Source organism: Ursus americanus, chromosome 20 (genome assembly GCF_024610735.1).
Source record: "Ursus americanus isolate L20-20 chromosome 20, mUrsAme1.1.p, whole genome shotgun sequence".
Taxonomy (NCBI): Eukaryota; Metazoa; Chordata; class Mammalia; order Carnivora; family Ursidae; genus Ursus; species Ursus americanus.
In genome coordinates this window covers 22,203,714-22,229,171 of record NC_142146.1, presented here as the reverse complement: position 1 = coordinate 22,229,171, position 25,458 = coordinate 22,203,714, and the positions used below count along the sequence as shown (strand labels likewise).

The 25,458-nt window shown below is 36.2% G+C and overlaps 1 protein-coding gene across 2 annotated transcripts in view; it reads right to left on the bottom strand.

Moving 5' to 3' along the window:
- The window catches only part of LOC123788334 (zinc finger protein 385D), a 286,301-nt gene that overhangs the window by 110,164 nt on the left and 150,679 nt on the right, over positions 1-25,458 (bottom strand). For both annotated transcript variants that reach the window (XM_045791661.2, XM_087870170.1), the window contains exon 3: positions 7,538-7,648. In XM_045791661.2, the coding sequence (XP_045647617.1) occupies positions 7,538-7,648 (111 nt within the window). The remainder of the gene's footprint in view (positions 1-7,537; positions 7,649-25,458) is intronic.

Below are 25,458 nucleotides of genomic sequence, written 5' to 3'. Positions count from 1 at the left end.
TCTGAAAACTGCTTCCAATAGGGGCTGTTGGATGAAACAGACTCTCAGCACAGCTTCTCTCCTGTTCCCTTCAAAACTTAGTACAATCATATTGTCCTTTAAGTGGTTCTCGACTTTAAAATGTGTTTCTACACTCCAGCAATCTGTACTTCTAGTAATTAAGCAATGAGCGTATCTACCTTGATTAATTTCTGTATTGTGTGTAGAACTTAAGACCAACAGTCTTAGCTTAGAACGGTCAGCTGATGCCAGTGCAAACCTCAAAATAAATTTCTCTTAGGCCATGTCACCTGATACGACAAATAAAAGCACTGTGCTGGGACTTAAGAGCCCTGTTTCCAGCCCTACCAGTTGTTTCGACAGCTTAGACACCTTGGACAAGTAAGCTAATATTCTGACCTTTGGTTTTCCCAACTCTACAATCTCTAAAATGGACAGAATGACTTCTTAGACATCTCTAAGTCCTAATGCACAACAGTTCTCTGAGGTGCTCATGGTAGTTCATAGAAATACAAATATCACTTTGATTACTGGAAGTTACGTAACACATCTACTCATGATATCTGAAATCAATTTCTCTTTCTAGAGAAAATGGTCAAATTTTCCATGCCTAGGAGAATCTGATAGAAGAGTGAATTTTATTATTTTGTTTCTCTTTGTTTATAGAGAAAGAAGCCCAGAAGAAATATAGATTCTTTTACAAAGAGTTCTCTTTTCTCAGTCCCTTGCCCTTCATTCCATCCACAGATGAAACCCTGGGATATCAAAGCCTGATTCAGAGAGTCCCGAAATATCCCAGTGTTGAAGTTTTATTTTTAAAAGCCTGCCAAAGAAGCAGGATGCTTAAATAGGTTCCTGTGCTCTTGACTGGCTCATTTTCTCCTGAAATCTCTAACAGCCAGACCCAATATTTCCTGCCTAGGCCTTCTGTTCCAAGTTTCGTTTTCTGAGAATTCCTCACAGAGCCGTAGGCTCCATTCAGGAAGTAGAAGGTAGTGAGGCTGAGTGATGAAATGGGGCCCCAATGCACACTCAGAGCGCAAGCCCTTCAAAAGGGACGTCCCAGGCACTGGTTTCAAAAGCGGCCAAACCTACAGTCCATCACCACACGCCCCAGAGCTAGCTCCTCACACAAGGGCAACATGACAGTGCAAGTAAACCCCATCAGGCCCCAGACAGGTCTCGTCACGCACAAGCTGAATGGCCCTGTCATAGAAGCACTTTTGAAGAAGAAAAAGCACCCAGTGGGAAGGCCACAGTGCACAAGCCAAAGCTCTAAATAGCTCTGTGAGTCCTGAAGACGAACCAGAGACATTGTCTTATGAAAGAGATGTTTCAAAGCTGCCTGAAATTCAATTTCTAACTGGGTCCCTCAGAAAGTCCTTTGGGACTTCGCAGCAGCAGCAACTGACTTAAAGAGGTTGAGAGTTTCTAATAAATGCAGCTTTGCCAGGGACAAGTTGACCCTGCAGTTTTTAAAAGGTAAAGATTTATGAGAAGTGAGAACCTCAAATCAACACAAAAATACACTAAACACAGGCCCTGGCAACAGGGTAGATCCCTTTAAGTACTTTTCTTAAAGATAGATATTTTCCAACTTCAATATTTCTTAAGAAGTAATTTAGCATTCAGAGAATAAAACAACGGTAACCACATTATTTATCCCATAACATAAAAATGACCTTTCCATTTCATCTGCTGTACAGTTCATAATCCAATTGCCTGCATGTTCTATTTTATAATCCTTACGACATGGCATAAGGAATGGCTATTCATTTTATTTTTTAAATTTTTTTTAAGATTGTATTTATTCATTTGAGAGAGAGAGAAAGAGACAGAGAGTGAGCATGAGCTGGGGCAGGGGGAGATGTGGAGGGAGAGGGAGAAGCAGACTCCCCACTGAGCAGGGTGCCCAACACAGAGCTCGATCCCAGGACCTGGAGATCAGGACCTGAGCTAAAGGCAGACGCTCAACCATCTGAGCCACCCAGGTGCCCCTGGCTATTCATTTTAAATAAAGTGATTATGGAAACTGTATATTCAACAAAGAACCCCAGGACACACAACCCATTAAAAAAGTGGCAGATCTAAGCAAGAGGTTGTCTAAATCCTGATCCAGTGATTTTCCTACCATTACACTTAGCGTCCCTGGATGCTGTTTTCGGGTTTGGGGTTAGATGCACAACCCCAAGCATAGATTTTTATTAACCCTTATCCTAGGATATACAGTAAATGCTGAAATCTGAATGAGGCAACGATATCTATGAACTCTCCTGGGCATGTTTTGAAAACAGCAGACACTGCCAGAAATAGGCAAGAAATATTTAGAAAATTGCAACTGAGGCCTTCAAAATGGAATTTATAATTGAGGACAAAATACGTATTTTTTTTAAAAAGCCACAGTAAGATCGTAGATGCAACAACTCCTTTTTATTTTATAAAATTTAAGCATGCTTACAAAGGAAATTTGGAAAATAAAAGCAGAAAGAAATAAGAATAGTTCTTCAACACCAGTACAATCACCATTAAGTTTTTTCTCTCCCTTCAAGCAGTATTTCCTTTAAATATCAACCCCTATGAAGAATATGATTTAAATATTTAAAAGATGTGTCTTAAGTCGTGATGTTACAAAAGTTTAATTATCCAGTTTGGTCACTTGGTAGGAAAAAATGTTCCTTTTAGCAACTTCATCACTATATTGCCTCATTTGGTTACAGAAGTCAACACAGAGATATAAATTAAATTAAGACATATTGCTTAATTTTACTACATTCCTGGGCTCTACAATGTAGAAAAACAATAATGATTTCTATTTTACAATACCATTGAAAAATGTATCAATTGTATTGGTGATAATCCCAAGGATGCCCTTTGGAGGGGTCTTAGGGCTCCAAGCAACATGACCTTCTAATGAGGTGATTTCCCCTTCTGCTTTACAAAACAGCACCTTAAAGTAATTGATGCTGGATAGTCCTGAGTCATAAAGGACATGTTGCTACTATATTATTACTCAGTAATTTGCATTTATACTTAAATTTTCACCATGTTTATGATTAAATTGTGTGACTAAATATCGGTGATGCCATTTGAAAGTACTCACAAGCCCTGGTGAACAAGGCCTGGCCCAGGCTCTAGGTGACTTTTCACAGCAGCTGATACACCCAATTAGTTCTGAGAGGGAAGAAGCCCCCAGGCTCCCTCTCTGGGAGCACAGATCTCCAGCTACACCATTACTGTAGGATTGGCTGGAGCCTCTGGATGGACTTGCCACTCTGCCTGGACCAGACAGGGCAGGAACAATGACAAGAGTGGACACTGATCCTGCGTGGCCAGTGGCTGGTGACTGGCCAGGTGGCCTTGTATGTCTCCTATATTCTCTGCCCCTCAGTTTCCACATGGGAAATTAGCAAAACTTTTCTTCTGTCTCTAACATATTATGAAATACTATTGTTGGGTTAACCATAGTTACTTTTAGATGCTACAACTTAATGATTCTTTAGTTTGGGGCCTGAGATCTTACTTTCCACTCTATAAATAGTCATCGAGTAATCATTTGATACTTCACTTAATAACCTTACATCCATGCTGGTCCTGCTATAAATTGTCTTTCAAAGGTTCACTTAATAACTTGTTCAGGCCAATGGTAATTTATACTTATTTTAAGATGCTGATAAAGTAACTGGACACATTATAACTTTTTGGTCTTTAATTGGGAACTTTTGGAATAACCCTTATGTGTGTTTCATGTAAATGTCCCGAAAAGTTGTTGTTTTTTTTTCCCCCCAAAGCAAAAGCCTATACCAGGAAAAAGCAATCTCATTTAAAGTGCATGTAGTATATTATGCCATTTAAAAAGATTTCTGCAGGGCCAAAAATAGAAAATGTACTGTACAGGAAATAGGTATCACATAACACCAAACTACACAGGTTATAATATGAAGGGTTAAAAAATAAATAAAAGTATAGAGGGAAAGGAAATTGAATTTTCATGATGCAAAGATGAAAAGAACTACAAGCTATTATTTTCACTGGAAGGGGAAGAAGCTTTGAAATGTAAAAAGGTTCATAAGGCAAAAATACCTTCCTATGTGATTGAGGATGCAACCAAGCATACAAGTGAATTACAGTGTTACTTTTCCAGAATAATTCTAGGTTTAAGAATGGAAATAGGAAGATAAATTCCAGATTTACCTGGAAAGAGCAGATACAATTGTATTGGGATTGTAAAGCCTTTTCTTGGGTTTAAAATGGTCAAATATGAGATATAGCTATATGTATCTATCTAGAAAATATTTGTATTTTCTCTTAATGTGGATTATTGTCTTGTATGTGGATGAATGGATGATAAATCCAATTGATCTTGGCACTCACCAATAAATATTTTATGAAAGTAATATTTGTGGACATGACCAGTCAATAGTAAACAAATCTCATATTTCCAAAAAACATTAGTTCCCCTTATTGACATAATAATGCTACAGAGACATTTTTTAAGTCTCTAAAGGAGTTTCTGCTCTTGTACTTCAACTTTACAATAATTATATTTTGTTTGTAAATCATAGGTAAAATGTTGCTATGTCATTTATAAATTTACTAACATGGGGTTTTCCCATTTTATTAAACTGCAATTTTTAAAAATTAGCACTGCATAGTGAATTTACATTTAAGGTTCAAGATAAAAATGTAAAAACAATCAATTCACATGTGTCCAGTTTACAAAGAACAATGAAGTTATATTATCTGATAATTTTAAGTGGTCATAAAATTCATTTCAAATCTAATAAACCAAGCATCTAAATGAGTATCCGTGGTAGGCAGAATGATGGTGTTTGAGACCCAATCCCTGGAAACTATGGATACGTTACATTCTATGACAAAGGGGGATTAAGTTAGCAGATGGAATTAGGTTGCTAATCAGCTGACTTTAAAGTAGAGAAATTATCCTTGATCGTCCAGTTGAATTCACTGTCATCATAAGGGTCCTTAAATGCGGAAGAGGGAAGCAGCAAAGTGAAGGTCAGAGTCATTCAATGTGAGAAGGATTCAACTGGCCATTGCTTGCTCTAAAGATGGAAGGGAATCATGAGCAAGAGGATAACCTCTAGACGGTGGACAAGAAAGGCAAGGAACTGAACTCTCCCTTGGAGCCTCCAGAAGAAACATAACCCTGCCAACAGCGTGATTTTAGCCCAGCGAGATCCCCCCTTTCTGACTTCTCACCTCCAGAGCTATAAGATAATACAGTTACGTTGTTCTAAACCACTGTTTGCCATGATTTATTACAGCAGCAATCGAAGATTAATGCAGTAACCATCTAGTGAATGGTCGAGTCTGCAACTGTGTAATTATGGCCCAGACCAATTAGTCTAAATTCTCCAAATACCTTGGCCATTTTCCATGTACCACATACCAGACAAACCTGAAAGCAAAATTGTGAGAATGAGAAGCAACAGTCTCCGATAAATACATATTGATTTCTATATCAACTTGAAACGTCATTAGCAAAATAAATTGCTATTCTCTCTTATCAAAGAAATAAAACGAGATTATATTTTATAAAAGACATAAATGTTCTTTATGTTAATGTTAATGTAGACCTGGTAATAATTCTAAAGACTCTAAATATGACTTTGATATCCATCTACAAGATTAGAAACACTCAAAAAAAAATTAAAAAAAGGAACAATTGCCTTGAAGTAATGAGTGACCCATAGCTGGAGATCACCAACCAAGGACCTAGCCTAGATGTGGCAGATGGTCTTCTTAAATTTAGTGGGAGACTGGGTGCAATGAGACTGAAGTCTTTTTCTGATTCCCAGTTTACAGGAAATTCACTTAACACAGAGGAAAATATTGACAGTGAAATTGCTGGCAGGAGGAGATACTGAAATAGCCCCCATTAGATGTAAGAAGCTGACAGCATGGCTCCTGGGAGACTTTTGTATCATTATCTGATCAGTTCCAAAGTGAAATATCAATAAGATTTAAGAAGGAAAGAAATCAAGAAAGAGCCACTTAAAGTAGCAATTACAGAACTATATGATTGTTCACTAAATGTTTAGAAATGATCAAAATTGCAAGTATTAAGTTCAGAACTCTAATGTACAGGTCGAGAGGACTCTTTTTTTTTTTAACTGAAAGATTATTATATGACATTTATCAGTTAAAAAGATTTTTTGTTAATAAATTACACTATGGCAAATTTCTCCTAATTCAAATCAACTCAAAGCACTCAGTATTGAAAAACAAACAAAAAAACAAAACAAAAAACCAAAAACCTCTCTTTAAATAAAATGCCTGTTTAAAATACATGTTTAGTGTATTCTGTTTTTTAATCAACAAATACCATTTAGGTATTATGCAGGCAATCAACTCTTTTTTAAGCCAACAGCAGAAATGTTCTAAAACTACCTGATGATTGTACTAGTAGGTATGAGTTCATAAGACAGTAGCAATCCTTATACAAAATGAGATGTTCTCACGGAAGAACAAAAACACTTTATTTCTGTCACACCCGTTTTCTGTGTATGATTATCTTACATGCTCTTCTCGTTACTAGAGCACCTAAAGGACCTACTTGCCTAGAAAGATTAAATATGGGAAGGCCTAACATTCCCCAGAATCCAGATCGTTCTGGTCATCTCCACACTGCATGTCCACTTAGGGCAAGATAATGGCACCTCAGAAGAGGAACCACTTTGACAGGATGGGGTCCTCTGTTTGCCTAGAGTATCAACAGTTATTCTATTGCTAGTTCTCCAAACCAACATTCCTCTCTTTTCTGTACCTCTCAGGACCAACTCCACACCATAGGATGTTGGGGAAGACAGGCAGTATTTTTCACATTGGCCATAAGCCAAAATGAGCTTCACTGTGATGAATCCAGAGATTTTTTGATCCTTAGAAAAGGTACGGGAGATATGAATAACTCTCTGCGGACAATTTGCAAAGCACTGGTCAGGTCCACAAACGTCTCCTTTCTGTCATGTTCTCCACTTAAGTTTTATTCACCAGGGGCTTGAGTGCTTTTGAAGTCTTTGGGACTCCCTATTAAAATGCCAATACTTCTAGAGTAATAACTTGAGAACTCTAACACAAATATCATTAAGGGCACAAGGGCTGATCTGGAATTGAGGACCACCAAGGCAGATAAAAAAAATTACAAAGCAAAACATTGGCCTTGAAGTATAATTTGGGACCTATCTTATATCAGAAGTATAATTTATTAGAAGTCTCGTTGGTCCTAAATTTGACTATTCCCCAAAGGGAAAGCGTATTACCTAAATTTAGTATTCCAAGAAACTAAAAAAATACCATTAAACTGCAAGTATAAAATATTGTTAGTGTATGATGTTTCCATAATAAACAACCAAAAATAATAAAATAAACTCTGAAATTAAAGGACATAAGGAGTTAAAATGTTATCTTTGAATTTTGACATGCTTAGTTATTGGGGAAAAATTTTTTAAAAATCTCTTCTGCAAGATAGGAACAGCATAATACATTTTTTTCAGTGAATACTAAATGGTAAACTTACATCAGAATTAAATCTCAACTGGCAAATGTTGCATGATATGATTTGCTTTCTTCGATGAGGAAGAGGAACTCCGAATGTATGATTTATTACAGCTTTCTGAATCGGGTCCATCTGTAATGAGAAAGAAAATACAACAAATAGAAATAAAGCTTGTCAGTTCCATTGGAATGTTGCCTATTTCATTAAAGAGCCAATCTGTACAGCTTGAATCTACTGCTCACACTATAAAAAAAAATTTTTATTCTAAGAAACAGCATTTCTACTTTCTTGGAAAATAGACAATAAGCTCGAAGCTCAGTATGATAAGAAAATGATAAATGTACCCATTAGAGTTTGCATACTAACTGTTTTTCTCATTTACGATCAACAATTGTCTCAGTTTGATAATCCTAAAATATAATTAAAGGTTTATCAAAACTCAAGTTATTGCAAATGCCAGCAATCTTACACAGAAGTGTGTCTATGCCATTGCCTCAAAATGGACTTGTAAATAGACTTGGTCAGTTCTGAAAATAAATTATGCACATAATCCAACATTAACCTTATGCTATGTTTGGTATCTTTTCTATGTTAGGAATACAGTATACAAATTCTATTTTCTAAGAATTCAAATGCATGGAGCTATCTATTCATTAAAAAATCATTTATTGACCATTTACTACAGACTGCTATCCAATGGACTTATTATCTGAGGTTCAGAGAGTCTGGACCAGACCAGTTATCTCTCTCCATCCCATATTCCCAGGATAGGTCAAGCGACACCAAAGACATAATGTCAGCAACCCGGTTCTGATAAAACTCATCAGCTTTGTCCTACCGTCCACATCACTGGTTCTCAACTCTTGGAGTTAGATAAAAATGTTGATCTGCTTCTTAATACAGGTGCAACCTCTTTGCTTATCTCTGCTCCTAAGGTGGTGATGAGGTTCAAGAGTGATAATTCGTAAAATTTACCTAGCACAGTCAGTGCTAAGCACATTAAGAAGTGAATAAACATTGGCTATTATATTTTCTCTATCACAGCGCATATGAAAATCAGAGTTAACTTGAGCCTCACACTCTTATAATTATTGTTGGCACACTACTAACTTCTCACACGGCCAAGAAATATTTCAAAATAAATCAAGTGTTACACATACAGCTATGACTGCTGTTGAACGCCTGCAAACTTTAGAACTCTTAACTCTCATCAGATATAAAGTTCTTCTGAGAGTCCTCACAATGGGTTTAGATAGCTTGGAAATGATTTGACAAACACAAAAAAGCTAAGAATGTGTCTGTGAAATGATGCTCTAATAGTCAGCTTCTTTGATACATTGTAGTTTGTTAATTATCCTAAACAATTATTGTTATAATCATTGTTATAACTGTTATTGATAAGTTCCACCTCCTTTTGTGTATTTCACATTATCAGAACCAGTTCACTCATAGGCTGTCCTCATAGTAGGTAGGAGGAAGCTTCTGTCTATATAGTCACAATTCCTATTAGGCTGTCAAGGCACTCCTAATGTGCAATAAAAATAATAGCACTCAGAATTTGTTAAGTATCTTCTATGTGCTAAACACTAGACTAGGTAGTTTATATATTAAATTGTTACAATGATCAAGAAGATCTCATGGGTGTAATCATTTTTATCTTCCATGAATCACCACTTCACATTTCTTATCTGATGTTAATCCTTTCCCAGATCCTGGAGTAAACTCAGCTATCCCATGATTTTTCTGGTCATTTCCACATATTAATAAATTCTAGGATCTCCTCTTTCCTTACTAGTCAATTTCATCATACTTTTTTTTTTTTGTTTAAATCATATCCTACTTTCTTTTTAACCAGTTTTATTTAGGTATAATTTACATGTAATAAAATTTAGCAATGTTAGCTGTAGAATTTGATGAGAATTGGCTTACTACCCACAGTAGTATTATTACACCGAACATTTCCATTACCTGGGAAACTTTCCTCCTGCCCCTCTCAACACCTGACTCCCACTCCTCACCTCTGAAATCACTGGTTTGCTTTCTGTCACTATATTTTTTGCCCTTTCTTGAAATTCATATGAAGGGAATCAAAGAGCATATATATTTTTTTGTGCCTGCCAACTTTCATTCAGAATAATTTTTTTTTTAGATTCATCCATGCTGTTGCATGTATCAGTAGCTTATTCCTTTGTATTGCTCAGTAGTGTTCTGTTGTATGGATATACGACAATGTGTTTATCCATTTGCCAGCTTATGAACATGTGAACTGCTTCCAGTAAATTCTATTATCTTTCCAAGTCTTAACACACAGTCTAAAGATCATTCCTAAATTCAGTTCAGCATCTTAATCCAAACATTAAAACTAATTTAAAATTACAGTCTCTTTCTTAGCTTAGAGCTACTCTCAGCAGTATGAATAATAGTATGAAAATCACAGGCCATGGTATACGGTTCTTTTCTCTCTCTATATATTTTTCTTTCAAGGCCCTTACTCCTAACCCAGCTAATCTTCCAAACCTTCCTCAACCCCCATCTCACCCCCATTTCCTTAGAGCCCAAGTGGAAAATGCGCAGACTTTGAGAAAGCCAAGAGTCACACACATGTGGGACTCTGGGCTACTGCAATAGCCTTCATTGTGCTTCCCAGGATCGCTTTTGCATTTGCTTAAACACGCCATCACAATGCTTCTCCAGACAACAATCACAGAGAACACTCGGGGATAATTTGCCTTTTAGCCAACAGCGAAAGAAAAATTAAAAGCAGAAAGAGGTCACTGACTTAGAAGTAGTTGCTTCATCATATGCTACCGCAGCTGTTCGGTGCATAAATGGGGCCCATTTCTATTTGGGGATAAGGTGAATTATGTCTATAACCCATTTAGGAAAACTGAAGTCCTCTTATAATGATACTATAAAATAAAAATAAATTATACATTTATATTAAAGATGCTCTCTGAAAATGAATAGTGCTGAATTTTTATCATATATTAGTGAGCAGCATATTATTTTGGTCTTTCAGGAACACTGGGAAAGCAGTGACCACATTCAACCCAAATTTGTGTAGGAGGTGTTTTGGAACTAGACACTTAATGCAAATGTGGCATATTCTCTAGACTTAATTCTTTTATTTGAATTGAATGATGTTCTGATCACTGTGAGTATAAAATCAAATTTCAAAATGCAAAGTAGTGTATTCTTCTTCAGAGACAATTTTATTTCCCAGTATACTTAAAAAAAAACCCACTTAACTGAATTATATTTTGAAGATGGATTTCACAAACTATAGTTACACCAACAAAAGTAATTATCTTTGTCATTTTAGAAGTCCAGTACAACGAAATGATAAGTTTAATGCCTTTATTAATGAGCATGAATCATATGCACCTCTCTAAGATATACATCTATAAGTATAAGTAAAACCATTTACAACAAAGAATCATGAAAGGGCAAAAACTAAATAACAACCAGTTCTACTGTTACATAGTTAATTAAATGAGACCACGTGGTATGCATCTATTATCAACCAAGGGGACATGCACACACACACACACACAGCCACTTTGATCATTTTATCTAAACATACAATTATTTGCCACTATAATCAGTACATTATATTTAAAAAGAAAGTCATATGTGTTGATTTTTCCCACAATAGGTGTGATCTGTCGAAACAATGATACCTTATTGTATGTATGCATATTATCACTAGGAATTTTTCCACAAAATCAGTCTCAAGAGATGCCAATGTGTGGAGGTAAGAAAAAGGAGTTCTTGGGTCAAATAAACGGCAGGAGACCTTGCTACTGCAGCCTAGATATTCACAGTACACAATAAAGTATCAAATTCTCTGATATGACCTGCAATTAACACATTCGTTTTGAACAAACAATTTCTAAAATAATATAACCAAAACCTTTGTTTTCTTTGTTTTTAAATTTAACATCTTTATTCAATGCATATACTTTAGAAAATAATGATCCAGGAATATAATCAACATAAAAATATAAATGAAATGTAAAGCATTCAATAGAAAGTAAAGACACTAAACTAAAAATGTGACACGAAGAAATCAGATCCATAAAAACTTTGATACATTTCCCTTAACTCAGGTAGCACAGAATTAACTAAATTAAATGGTAAAATCTACATGATATTTCAATACATATTTATCTAATTTCTAAAGTGGGAAATTCTAAATACATTATCCAACCCCCCAAACAAACAAAAGTAAGAATGATATAGTGCATATTGATATGCTTACCCAAACTCTAGCCTAAAATTCAATTTCAAACTCAGCCTATGGCCTTATTTAAAGCCAAATGAATGTTTTTCTTCATTTCAGGCTTAAGGATCTTTGCATTTCTATCTCAGGTCTTGCTTTCCCCTCACCTTCCCTCTGGGCATTAGGCTAAATTGATTTGTAAATGAGTATACAAGGGACAGCTACAGCTCAAGATCCCCTTCTCTAGGATGCCCGTTTATATGTTCTGAGGATGGGGGTTAGCCCTGAGGTTACATTGCCTGCTCTAAGAGACTTCCTCTCTTTCTGTTTCTATTATTATTGTGGCTTTCAGTTTTAAAATCAAAGAATAAAAACTGAAATGCCAGTAAGTTTAGAAGTTCAGAAATATAAAGGTTGTCTCTTCCAGCTGGTATTTCTAAGTAACAATGGCCAGTAACAATAACTCCAAAGGTTACACTCACAGGAATTTACTGTGTGTTTTTATGTTTATAAGCGTCATTTCCATGCTATCAACTTACCCTGAAACTCTCATTGCCCCCTGCCTACTATCACACAACTACTAAATGGCAGGGCCAGCTAAGATGCACAACCTCCCACTCTGCCCCCCCCTGTCTCCCTCAGGTACCACCATCGAAAGCTTTGTGATGTCCACTGTCCTGGATATCTGTGACTCTGTAGTATTAGGTGACACCGGGTGGAGGCCCTGGTCGATTTACTACATCAACTACGAATTAGCAAAATTTGAGTTTATATTACTTATATTCACACATTAGGAAACACTAATAAAAAATCCTAATTATCCCAATCCTGCAACAAATTTGTTCATTTGAAACATATGCAATATTGATGTTTTTCTTTAATCTTTTAAATGGACAGATAACTTACATTAAAAAGTGTTTTTTCATCTTAAGTATATCACTAGTTGATTTTTTTAACCTGTGCATACTTCCATGTTATCACCATCCCAATAAACATATAGTACATTTTCAGCAATCTAGAAGGTTCCCAGAACAGAGCCACAAATTTGGGAGTCCCCAAGCCACCTGCACTCTGACAAACTGGCTACAAATTTGGGTGTTACCACGACTCCTGCAGGTTTGATAACTTGCTGGAAAGATTAACAGGACTCAAGAAAACACTATACCTATGGTTACAGTTTCTATTATAAAGGATACAAATCACGACCAACCAAGTGGAGAGCCCCAGAGGGTGAGGTCTGGTAGAATCCTGAACATGGAGCTTCCATGTCCTTTCCCCAAGAAATTAGGATGCATCACCCTTCCCAAACCCTCATAGAAAATTTGCCCAAACCTTGCTCTCTGGAGTTTCCCTTGGGATTTCATTACATATGCATGACTGACTGAATCACTGGCAAAGTGAATGAACTCAATCTCTAGCCCCTTACCCCTTCCTGAAGGTCCAGACTAATATTACCTTGCTCAAAGCCCAATCCTCTAATCACATGCTTAGTGTTTCTGGTGACCTCCATCCTGAGTCATCTCATTAGCATAACCTCAGGTGTGATCCAAGGTGGGCATGATTCACAAAGCCACTCATCACTCAGGAAATTCCAAGATTTTAGAGTTACCTAAAATCTAAAACCTGAGGACAAAGATAGCCAAATTCTTTATTACACAATAATTGTACACCTTTGTATTTTTGAACACATATTTTTACACAGTTGTAAGCATAATATAGAATATTTTCTCTTTTTTTCACTTAACAATATATCATAAGAATATTTTCACTTAAACATCAGTTTTCATATTTACCAATTAAATGGTAGCATACTATTTCATTAAATAATTTTACCATAATTGACTTAGCTTATTCTCTGTTGTTGGATATTTAGGTTGTCTGGTTTAAATAGCACTGCACAGATCATCTGTATGGGTGCAACTTTTATTAAGAACCACAGCCCCTTAGAGCTGGAAAGAATCTGAGTCATCATACTTTGCCTTCTCATTGTATTGGCAAGCCCACTAAAGCCCAGAGATGTTTCTACCTGTAGTAGAAAATGGACAACGAACCAATTCTCCACATCCCAGTTCTAGGTTCTTGCAGCTATCATATATGACAGCAAGTCTAATCCTTCCTCTTTCCCCCCAAGTAGGAAGTAACAAATGGTTAAGATGTAGTCTAAAATGTTGCTACTCTTATTTGCTGGCTGTCTTATTTTAATCTTTCTAAGCTTCTATGTCTTTACCTCTAAATGGAGTGATAATCATGTTGGGTTATTATGAACAATGAACCATATAAAGTATATACAGAGCCCAGCACTGTGCCTGTCACATAGAAAGTACTTGATAAAGGTAAGTGCTTCCTCTATTATTATTTTATGACAATGATAATAAACATCACCGTTCCTTTACAGAAGCAGAAAACTGAAGAAAAAAAAAAGAGATAGTACAAAGATGCCTTTAAAGGTCCAAGTGATCCAAAATCATCCAAGAAAAAATAAATTTAACTAGAATAAACTTTATATTTGAAAAAAATAACAATAGCTAATTTTATTTTATTTTTTTATTTTAGAGAGAGAGAGAGCAGGGGAGAGGGGAAGAGAGAGAGAGAGAGAATCTTAAGTAGGCTCCATGCCTAGTGCAGAGCCTGACGTGGAGCTCGATCTCACAACCTGAGATGATGATCCTGAGATCAGGACCTGAGCCAAAATCAAGAGTCAGACACTTAACGGCTAAGCCACCCAGGCACCCCAACAACAGCTAATTTTAAATGACAATATGCGAGGCACTGTCAATAAGTCCTATATGTCTCATTAGGTCCTCATAGTAGCCCTACAAGGGAGACACTTTTGTTTTCTCCTTTTAATAAACTTTATTTTTTTATAGCAGTTTTAAGTTCACAGCAAAATTAAGTAAAAGTAACAGCAGTAGATTTTTTTTTTTGTTCCCATTTTATGTATGAAAATGTTTAGATACAGAGACATGAAGCTAATTGGGTTCGGGTTTCACAGCTCGGCAGTTCTAGAGCTGTGGTTTGAATTCAGATAGTCTGACACCATCATTTCTACAGTTTTAAACACTGTGCTAGATTTTCTCTCATCACCAAAAAAAAAAAAAAGAAAAGAAAAGAAATCATTACACACACACACACAAAGGGGGCGGTGGGGTGGAAGAAAACGTCAGCAACATCCAGATCAATCAAAGATTATGTACTCTGGCTACACAGAGGAGCTCTAGAAATCACAATGATTTCTAAAAGATAACATATCAAAGCCAGAATGTTCAAGGCATATTAAAAGGCCATTTGTAGAGGAGAATATCTGAACGGTCAATAAAAAATAAAATGTATTGGTTACTCTGGCAGTAAAGTTTAAAATAACAAGGAGAGAGTTAGCAAAAATAGACTGACAATATTTTGTATTGACAAGGATTTGGGAAAAGTGCATAAAAACTTGGCATCACCTAGTAAAACCGAAAATGAACTGAGCATAAGATCTAAACATTCATCCTCTGGAGAAACTCTGGCTTCTGTGCACCACAAGATTATTACACAGAAGTTCCCTGCAGGTTTGTTTGTATCAGTAAAAACTTTAAACAATCTAAATAGCCAATGGTAAGTAGTCAAAGAGCTATAAAAGGAACACCAGACAGATGTTATAAGGAATCAGTTAGATATTTCTTTATCAGCAATGGCAGATAAAATAAAATGCATCAGAGTATCTACAGTGTGACATCAGACTCTAAAAAAAAATCACACAGGCACAGTTACTAGATAAAGTAAGAAGGAACAATTAGGGGAGCACCATTTTATACCTTCTAAAGAAATAATATGTCTAGGAAATGGCCATCAATTATGGCTATTGGACAAGAAGAGACAACCAGAGAGCAGGCATCTCTTGAAGAAGTACAAAACCACCTGTGAGGAAGTCGTGCTCAAATTAACAAACCTGCATCTGATTAAGCTCTAGGGAGGCTAGTCTCACGAAATACGGGGACAAAGAGCATGGTAAAAGCCTCTATATGGATAAAGAAAGGGGAATCCTCATGCACTGTTGGTGAGAATGTAAATTGGTGCAGCAACTGTGGAAAACAGAGTGGAGGCTCCTCAAAAAATTAAAAATAGAAATACCATATGATCCAATAATTCCACTATTGGCTATTTACCCACAGAAAATGAAAAGATTAATTTGAAAAGATCTATGCACCTCTATGTTTATTGCAGCATTATTTGTATAGCCAACATGTGGAAGCAACCTCAGTGTCCATCGACAGACAAATGGATAAAGAAGATGTGGTATGTGTACACACACACACACACACACACACACACACACACACACACACACACGCTGGAATATTACTCAGCCATAAAAAAGAATGAAATCTTGCCATTCGTAACAATATTGGTGGACCTAGAGGGTGTTATGCTAAGCAAAATAAGTCAGACAAAGACAAATACCATACGGTTTCACATATATGTGAAATCTAAAAAACAAAACAAATGAACAAACAAACAAATTAACACAAACAGAAACAGATTCATAAATACAGAGAACAAACTGGTGGTTGCCAGAAGGGAGGAGAGTGGGGGACCAGGCGAAATAGGTGAAGGGGATTAAGAGGTACAAACTTCCAGTTGTAAAATAAAGAAGTCATGGGGATGAAGAGTACAGCAGAGGGAAATAGGATTGTATTAATGCTACATAGCGACAGATGGTGACTACACTTCTGGTGCTGAGTGTTGCATAATGTACACAATTGTTCAATCATTGTGTTGTACACGTGAAACTAATATTATAATATATGTCAACCATACTTCAATTAAAAAAAAAGTCTCCACATTAATGAAATCAATAAATTTCAAACTGTAGGAAACAACAGAACACATCAGGCTTTTTTAAACAAATAAGTAGCTAGAATATAATGGGAAGAAGACCTATAACTTTAAAGACATTTAAGAGACATAGCGATCAATTCCAAACAATGGGGCTTACATGGATCCTGACTCTAACAAACTGTATAATAAATATTAGAAGATAATCAGAGGGAAATAAAAATTGGATATTTATAATAAGGAATTATCTTTTATTTTCAGTTGTGATAATTGTAGTGTAGATATGATGGCTATGATCTGCTGCAAAATAATTGAGAATATTTGAGAACTAAGAGAGTGAGGGTATTGATGAAGGTTGGTCCTGAGTTGAAAACTACTGAAGGTAGGTGCTGGCAATGTGAGTTTTCATTGTATCATTCTATTTTTGTATATGCTTGAAATATTCCACAAGACAAAAATAATAATAATCACACACACGCACAATCTATAAACAGTTTGTAGATACATACATGTATATCTAAGAGTATGTGGACCAGAGTAGAAGGAAAGGCGCATACCAAACTCATACCAGTTGTCCTTTGGGATCTTAGAATGTGACTGGGACAGTGGCTATAGAGGACTAGAGCTACATCCATAAAATGACATTTCTTCTCAGTATGGAACTAGAAGCAAAAGCAAAAAAATAGTAACAGCTGTAAAATTCTGGGTGAATATGGGTTTTGTTATAATATTTATCATAATTTTTATTCCTTTTAAAAGATCAAAAAGTAAAAGATCACGTGCAAATCCCTCAGTAGATTGTACACGGGTGAAAATAAGTTTAGGGATGATGCCTTTATACTTCTTTCTTCGAAATTTGGGCTGGTAGGGAATCTAACAGGAGTACCAATCACCCAAGATCAATACACAGCTCTGAGTGGGGTGTATGAGGGTGTTGAATGCAGATACACATTAAATCTCATAGTTTCTCTCCTTTGCCAAATAGCAAAGGACATGCATGAGTTCATTCAACAAATAAATTCATTCGACTAGAGGTAGTGTTATTCCCATGAATCTCATGAATCAGGTCATGTCCAAATCTGCTGATTTAAATCAAGTAGGAAATATAACACATATAAGTCACATAGGCACATTAAAGGCATAGCCATTTTTCAAAGCACCAACCTTCAATTATTTTCTACATTCCACTTTCTCTGCCTTGAAAACTCTTTTCCCCTTTAGTGCTTTAGAGTACATCTTCCCCTGACTAATGCCTACCCATTTTACAGAACTCAAATTTTCAGGACACTTAGCTGAGACCTACTTCAAATGGGATAAGTCCTCTCACTTATCCAGTGTAACACTCAATCGTACTATCAATGATATCTCTTGACTTGTTTGTCTCTCCCAACGGAGAGTTAAGTCAAGGCAGGGCTGGGGCCCCTTGTTCTTTGTCTCAGCAATTAGTAGAGTGGCTCCCACTTATCACGGGCTCAACACATGCCTTTTGAGTTGATAGATAAATTGAATAATATTGAAACCCAATATAAAAACATAATACCAATCTTGGAATGGTATTAACAATAGCAGTGAGAAAACATGGATTCACAAGGAAACCTTAGGCACAGGAACTGAAGTGAGCCTATTAGAAGCAAAGTCACATGAGAAATCACTCTGTGATAAATATGGGATGTAGGATATAGGCTCTGGGAGTGTAATCTAGAACTCTAAGCTACCAAGAAGAATTTGCATATAATCTATTACCATCTAAGCAATAGGGCTATTGTTGATAGGTTCTTTCATCTACCCTTTATGTGCCAACATGAGATAAGTTTTCCACCATGCATCTTCCTAGACAAAGTCTAACAGCCATACTTGATCACCTGCTCAGTTAAGGAGAAGATGATTTTGTTCAGAAAACCAATACTTGACCTTCAGTGAGCAAAGGCATTTCCAAATATCAGAGATTTCATTGTCAGTAGCTCTCTGCCATGGTTACTTTTCCCAACATTCTGTGAGGAGGCTAATAAAGTGAAATGTAGAAAGCTCAAAGTAAAGGATGGATTAACTTGAGGGGATCTTAAGACACTATTTTTCTTAGAATCATTTATATGACCATGCAAATTGCATTTAACCAATGTATCATGGCCCTGTCATGGACTGCCCACAGATGCACACATTCTGATATTTTTAAGTGCAAATATGAAATTGTTACCAACACAGTTCCTCCGTCATGGAAGTTCAATCCTGGTTACAACTTTAGAAATTATCTCTTTGTGGTATTTTCAGTGGGTAGGGCCTATGTTTCATACATGTTCATATGCCCTGTGCTTCTCATTCCTTTCTCTGGAACTCAGAATATATTTAAAATTTATAGAAACTTCTCAGGTTACAAATGAGAAAAGCTATACCCTGAAGTGGGGGAGGGAGTCTGACAAAAAAAAGAAGGGAAGGTGATTTCATTCCACTGATGAGCTTCCTTTTTCTGCAACTTGATATTTTTTTCTAGCCAAAAGAATATTAAATTTCTTTGAAAAGAATGAATCTTGACTGATCACACTAATAATGCCCTGTAGAGAAGATTCCAGTGTTTAATTTGGACACTTTAAAAACTCTGTTATCAGTATTACAGGGACTTAATTTGACTCAAATGTTTTGATCAGAATCCTGCTTCTGGTGGACTTAAATAGCAAAATCTCTTCCAAAGACAATGAATGCCTAGGGTGCTTGCCTGTGCAAGAAGTCAGGTTTCTCAATACTCTTCAGGCTTGGTCTCCGAACAAGGTCTAAAGTAATTAAACCCAACAACTCCAGAGCTGGGATTCCGTTTACATGGAATGCCCCAGAGAGCATGGCATTATTAATCACACAAGAAAATAAATTCTAGAAATCCATGCTATTACCAGCTGTACCAGAAGTCCACAAACGCATCTGGTTCCTGGGCAGGTCACTGAAATATGGGACAGGTGTTGAAATCTGCTGTACTTTGAGATGAAAAGAAAGGTAGGGGCAAACACGCTGTTGTGCATAAATTATAAATGGCTAAATTGAAAAGATTTTCTCTTATTCTGAAAATATGTCCTTCCTACTTTTCTCTTGAACTCCTTGCTTTTACAAAATCATGGTGCTATCAAGTGAATTTATTTATTTACTAGTTAGATAGTTCTGGCTTGAAAAATCAAAATACGAAAGTCCTATGCTAATTGGCCTTATAATATTTTCTTGTTAATATTTTAACCATGTATTACTTTCCTAGGGCCGCCATAACAAAATACTGCAAACTTGGTGGCTTAAAACAACAGAAATTCATTAGCTCACACTTCTGGGTGCCAGAAGTTCAAAACTGATGCCTTGGCAAAGCCATGCTTCCTCTGAAGTCTGTAAAGAGAATCTATCTTCCTACTGCTAGCTTTTGCTGTTTTCCCAGCCATGTTTGGCAACCTTTGGCTTATAGATGCCAAGGATTACTATAATACTTTTCCTTCACATTGCATTCTTCCTATGTGTGCCTGTGTCCAAATTTCCCTTTTATAAGGACACCAGTTCTATTGGATTTTGGACCACTTTACTGAACTCGTTATCACCTGATTATCTCTGCAAAGAGCTTATTTTCAAATAAGGTCACATTGTGACGTACTGGGGGTTCAGGCTTCAACATCTCTTTCTGGGAGGACACAATTCAACCCATAACAAATGGGAGGGACAACGTGAAAATCTAGAAATCACTGTAAAATTTTGCTGAAGCACGAATTCTAGGATTTCTTGGTTAAAGGAAAAATAAAAATTAAAATCAGTTTCTTTGTCTCAGTGACTAAAAGGGAAAATATGAACAAACAGTGGATCACTGAGTCTTTTCCTTGCCTGCCAGCTTCTTACCATGATCACTTTAAGCCTCAAAGAGTTTTGCAATCCCTAAGGGTCTGGGGAGAAGAAGTAAGTTCAAAGTATTGAAATATACATAGAGATGAGGAGAATGGAATTGAAAGAGGTAGTACAGATCTTTACGAGCAAAAGCCTACAAATAACTCAGGTGAGGTATTTCTGAAATGTCCAAAATGAAAGTTATGAAGTCTACAGAAAGATTAAACAGCGGCATATCAGCATCATCTAGGTAAGTGAATATCCTGATTTTAATTGTTTGGTTAAATTACAAATGACATATATTTGTGGCCGCATATTTTGCATTGTATTTTTGTTCTTGCTCCTTTGCTTGCTTGCTTCTTCCTTTAAATCACCACTTAATGCTTTTGAGAGAGCATAATAATGTTTGGGCTCTTTTTATACAAATTCCATCTCTGTAGGTAACCTATATGATCTGTTCCAGCATGGAAATACCAAGATAATACACATTTTAAAATTAAACGTGTAAGACTATTCTTGCTTGTTTTTGTTTTGTTAAAACATAAACGTACATGTGTCTGTGCACACGTATGTTTGTAGGTGTGTATGTGTGTGTGTATACACAAGCGTGCATATTATTTATGTACTAATTTATTACCAGTATTTATCTACCAACTCCCTATGTAAAGTTGGTCACTGCTTGTAATTTGGCATGACTCTGTTTCTATTGTTCTGTGTTTGGCTAGACTTGATCATTTCTTGAAATATTCGACTTCTTCTTGCACTGAAGTATTCAATCACTAATTTACACACACTTCCTCCCCTCTTCTCCACAGGCTGTCTATACACCTGTTTCTCTTAGCCAGTGATATGGGATTCAAGCCAAAGGGGCATTTTGTGTTGTCAAACACTGCCTTCCATGAACTAGTACGCACCTTTATTTCTGAATTCATTTCCATTCCTCCCTGCCACTGATATTTTGCTCTACTAATACAGTTCTACTGGCAATATCTTGCATAATCCAACTGCGGTTTATTCATCTTTTGTAAGGCTCTTTCCTTTCTTAGCCTTATTACTTGTTTCTTACATGTATAATTCCTGCCTATTGCTCCAAATGTCATCTTTCCCAAGAGGAAAAGATGGTCTCTTAGCATGCAGGGCTAAAGAGCCCTGCTCAAGTACTCACAACACCCTATACATTCTAGCCTCATGTCACAGACTGCCACTCAAATATTCTGCTTATAGTTCTCCCCTCCCCAAACTGCAAAAGATGTAGAGTTATTCATCTTTGAAAAACAGGTGTCGAAGTACAGAAAATGCTCAAGAAAGCTTTATTGTCGAAAAAAGTAATTAGATATGTAAAAGTAGCCATTCTAGCCACCTGTCAATCACTTTAAATAGAAAAAAGTGGCCCAAGGTATTATTCTTGATTGAAGCCACATTATTCAATTTTACAGAAAAATTGCGTTGTCATCTCAGGCTAATTGTGTTTGGAGCTTTGATGTAAATACTCAAAATGAGCTGCATGTTTAGATAGTAAAAATAATAATATGCCCCTTAAAATGCTTGCCATGCATTTTGCCAACAGTGGGAAAATTCATTCAGTGTTTAAAAGGATCTGTGTGGTGGGTGGTTAAGAAGTATGAGTTAAAATCTGGGTAACAGAATCAACTTCCTATGATTAAAATGTTTTCCTTACATGTTTCCCAGAAAACCAATGTCTTCTTTCCACCAACAAATACTTTTTAGTGAAATAATGTGGTATTATCCTCATTTTCAGAAATGAAAACTGAGGAATAGCCAGGATAAACAACCTACCATGGTAACCTTTATATGACCAGGCAGCTCCAGGACTGAAATCCAGGTTTAGTAAAATCCAGTGTTAATCCTATAAATCACACCGACTCTCCACTGTGTAATAGCACAACAAACTTCTGGACTCAATTTAAAAACTGGATCTGAATTTGGGGCTCTTGGGAATTGGCAAAGGACAGGAACAAATACACATTAAAGAAAAAAAAAAAAGAGGAGGAAAACGACACCAGAACAAAGGCTATCATAAATTATTTCTAACAATTGACTTACTTTATTATATTATAGGCTATTTTTAATCCCCAAAATGGTGCTAAAGCACTGATTCTCTTCTTTCTAGATCTTTCTCTACTTTGTCTATTTTTCACTTACTGACCTCTTTAAGGATTTAAGTTAAGGAACTAATGTAAAGTTGAACTAGTTAGAAGCTTGAATCAGACATTATGAAGGCCAAGTGGTTAAGGCTAGCAAGATGTTCTCAATTATGGAGATCAAGGAAGGATGAAGATGGGGCTATGTGGGACTCCCAGAAATCCTCCAGATCAAACCCCCCGAACCCAAAGTAAAGGTAATCCAATACCTAAGGACCTCTCTTAACCATGAAGGCACAATTACATTTTGTTTGTATTTTAAACAATTTTGGGGTGTACCATATAGAAACATGTGTATAAACTTTTGAAAAACCCCAAATACAGTGCTGTTGAACTATTGGTGCTTTCTTGTATAAACCACAGCAAAATTGTATAAACTAAAATACACATGGTAACAACTTAAACCAGGGATTTGCAAATCTCAAATGGATTCCCAGGAGCACGCAGGTGGAGAACTGTGGATTTAAGAGGTTATTTTGTCAGTTGGAACACTACCTAGTACATTCTGTATTTCCCATGCACTTCCAGTCTTCTTCATAGGGACTTTCAGAATATATTGTGCTATAATTCTTTTCTATTTTTGTTTGTTTTGATCAAATAATACATACATGGTAACAAACCAAACAGTACAAAAGAGCTTCGGATGAAAAGCAAAACTCTTCTACTCTAATCCTCCCAGCCCAGAGGTAAATGCTTGATATGTTTATCATTATTGTTGTTGTTGTTGTTATTTTTTGCTTGTTGACATCATAGCTCTAAATAACATACTAACATTTTTATCTCTAGACACTCATAAAGATGAGAATTTAACATATATACACTCTCATACCTTTTTAAAAAAAGATTTATTTATTTGAGGGGGGCTGAGCAGGGGGAGGGGCAGAGGGACAGGGAGACCAGGGAGTCTCACTATGATGAGGGGCTTGATCCCAGGACCCTGAAATTATGACCTGAGCCAAAATAAAGAGTTAGACGCTTCACCGACTGAGCCACCCAGGGGCCTTCATACCCTTTTTCCTTTCCATATTCCTTTACAGAACCTTTCAAAGTTTTATCAATTTGAATATTCTATTATTTTACAACTCTACATAATATGGCTCCACATTTACATTTGGTTTCATTAACTTGAGTCAGGATCTCAAATTCCCTGCTGAAAGTTATTTGTTTTCTTACATCTTTTCTCCTTCAATTGCCAATTTCCAAATTCTTTCAACTATATTTACCCTTTCAAATGTTCAAAATTTTCTAACTGAAATATTTTGTCCTCTAACTTTAGCCCACTCTTCTAGGCTTTGTCCAAGGGTAAGTCTAAAATTTAAGAGCTGGGGTGCGTGAGTGGCTCAGTTGGTTAAGCGCCTGCCTTGGACATAGGTCATGATCCCAGAGTCCTGGGATCCAGTCCCGCATTGGGCTCCCTGCTCAGTGGGGAGTCTGCTTCTCCCTCTCCTGCTCTCCCTGCTTGTGCTGTCTCTCTCTCTCTGTCTGTCTCTCTGTCAAATAAATACATAAATAAAATCTTCAAAAAATAAAATTTAAAAGCCAATAAACATTATCATTGTTTTGGCTTTATTAATATTTTTGTCTGCTGATGAGGTAATGTCATAGGATTCGATTTCTTTTTCTATGATTCCAAAGCTACAAATCTTAGTCTGTTCAAAAGAGAGTATTTTAGCTTAGAGCAAAGTAGCTTCTACTTTCTTATTATCCATCAACTGATTGAAACTCTGTCCTGTTTTCAACTAATACATATACAAACCATACTTTTTCATTGTTCCTTATGCCTTTTTCTATAAACGTGTTTTTATCTTAATTTAAAATGAATTTTCTTCTTTTCCGTCAAATGTTTTTAGCCCCACCGTCTCACGCTGTCTGCTTTGTTCATTTATCATTATACCTACAGACCCTAATTCCAGACCTTCTCCAAGGTCCTGACTTCATACTTTTCTCCACTTTATTTTTATGTGCATATCCATCCACCATCTATCTGGCTTCCAGAAATGTTTAAACTTTCATCTTTTGGAGACCCAAAACACCTTTGTTCTTTTGCAGCTATGTCCCCTTTTGTATTTTTTCAGATTTATTTCAAGGAAATCTTAGGAGAAAAGGAATCGTATTTGTATGATCTTTGCCCCATTTTAAAATAAAACTAGAAGTTATTTCTAAATGTGTTTTAAATAACAAATCTGAAGAGAAGTAACCTTGGCTCCTAAAAATGTACACTAGTCCAATATGCCTGATATTTGTTATCAATAAGTTATAGTTTGCAGGTAAAGGATTGTTGCTCAGATTTGATTAGAAAAAAATACTCCATTTAAATAATTACCCTTCTAAACAACATTTTAACATCAAGAACATGATTTAAGATCATGTCACTTCCTCTGAAATCTTCTGGGAACTCTTAGTGAAAGTTGCTTTCCTCTACTTCTTAGAGTAAGTAATTCCTTCAATCATGAAAGTAATACATGACAGCTAAAAACTACATTTTCCTCCTTCTTCTGTTACTGAATATACTTTGTATTTTAAGTGAACTTTCTAAACCAATTCTCCAGCTCTTTCTTGATAATGATTTACATTTTGTAAAAAAAAAAAAAAATCTTGGCTAAAGAAAAGCAAACATTAAAAAAAAAATCACAATGAAGAAAATGTCCTAGTACTAAAGACTTCTGCTAATTACCTGGCAAAATATTCTGGCTGCCTGAGCACCTCTGGGATGGCAATGTTAAGTCTTGAGAAAAACACATCACAGATCAAGTGTCAGGCTGTTAAGCTGAGTTTCAAGCAATTCCAAAACATTAAACAGGAAAAGCCCATGTACTGTAAGACATAGCTTGGCAAGAGTTTCCATAACCATTTGCACTTTATCATATAAATCAGCACACGAATAAAATAAAGATGACATAGGG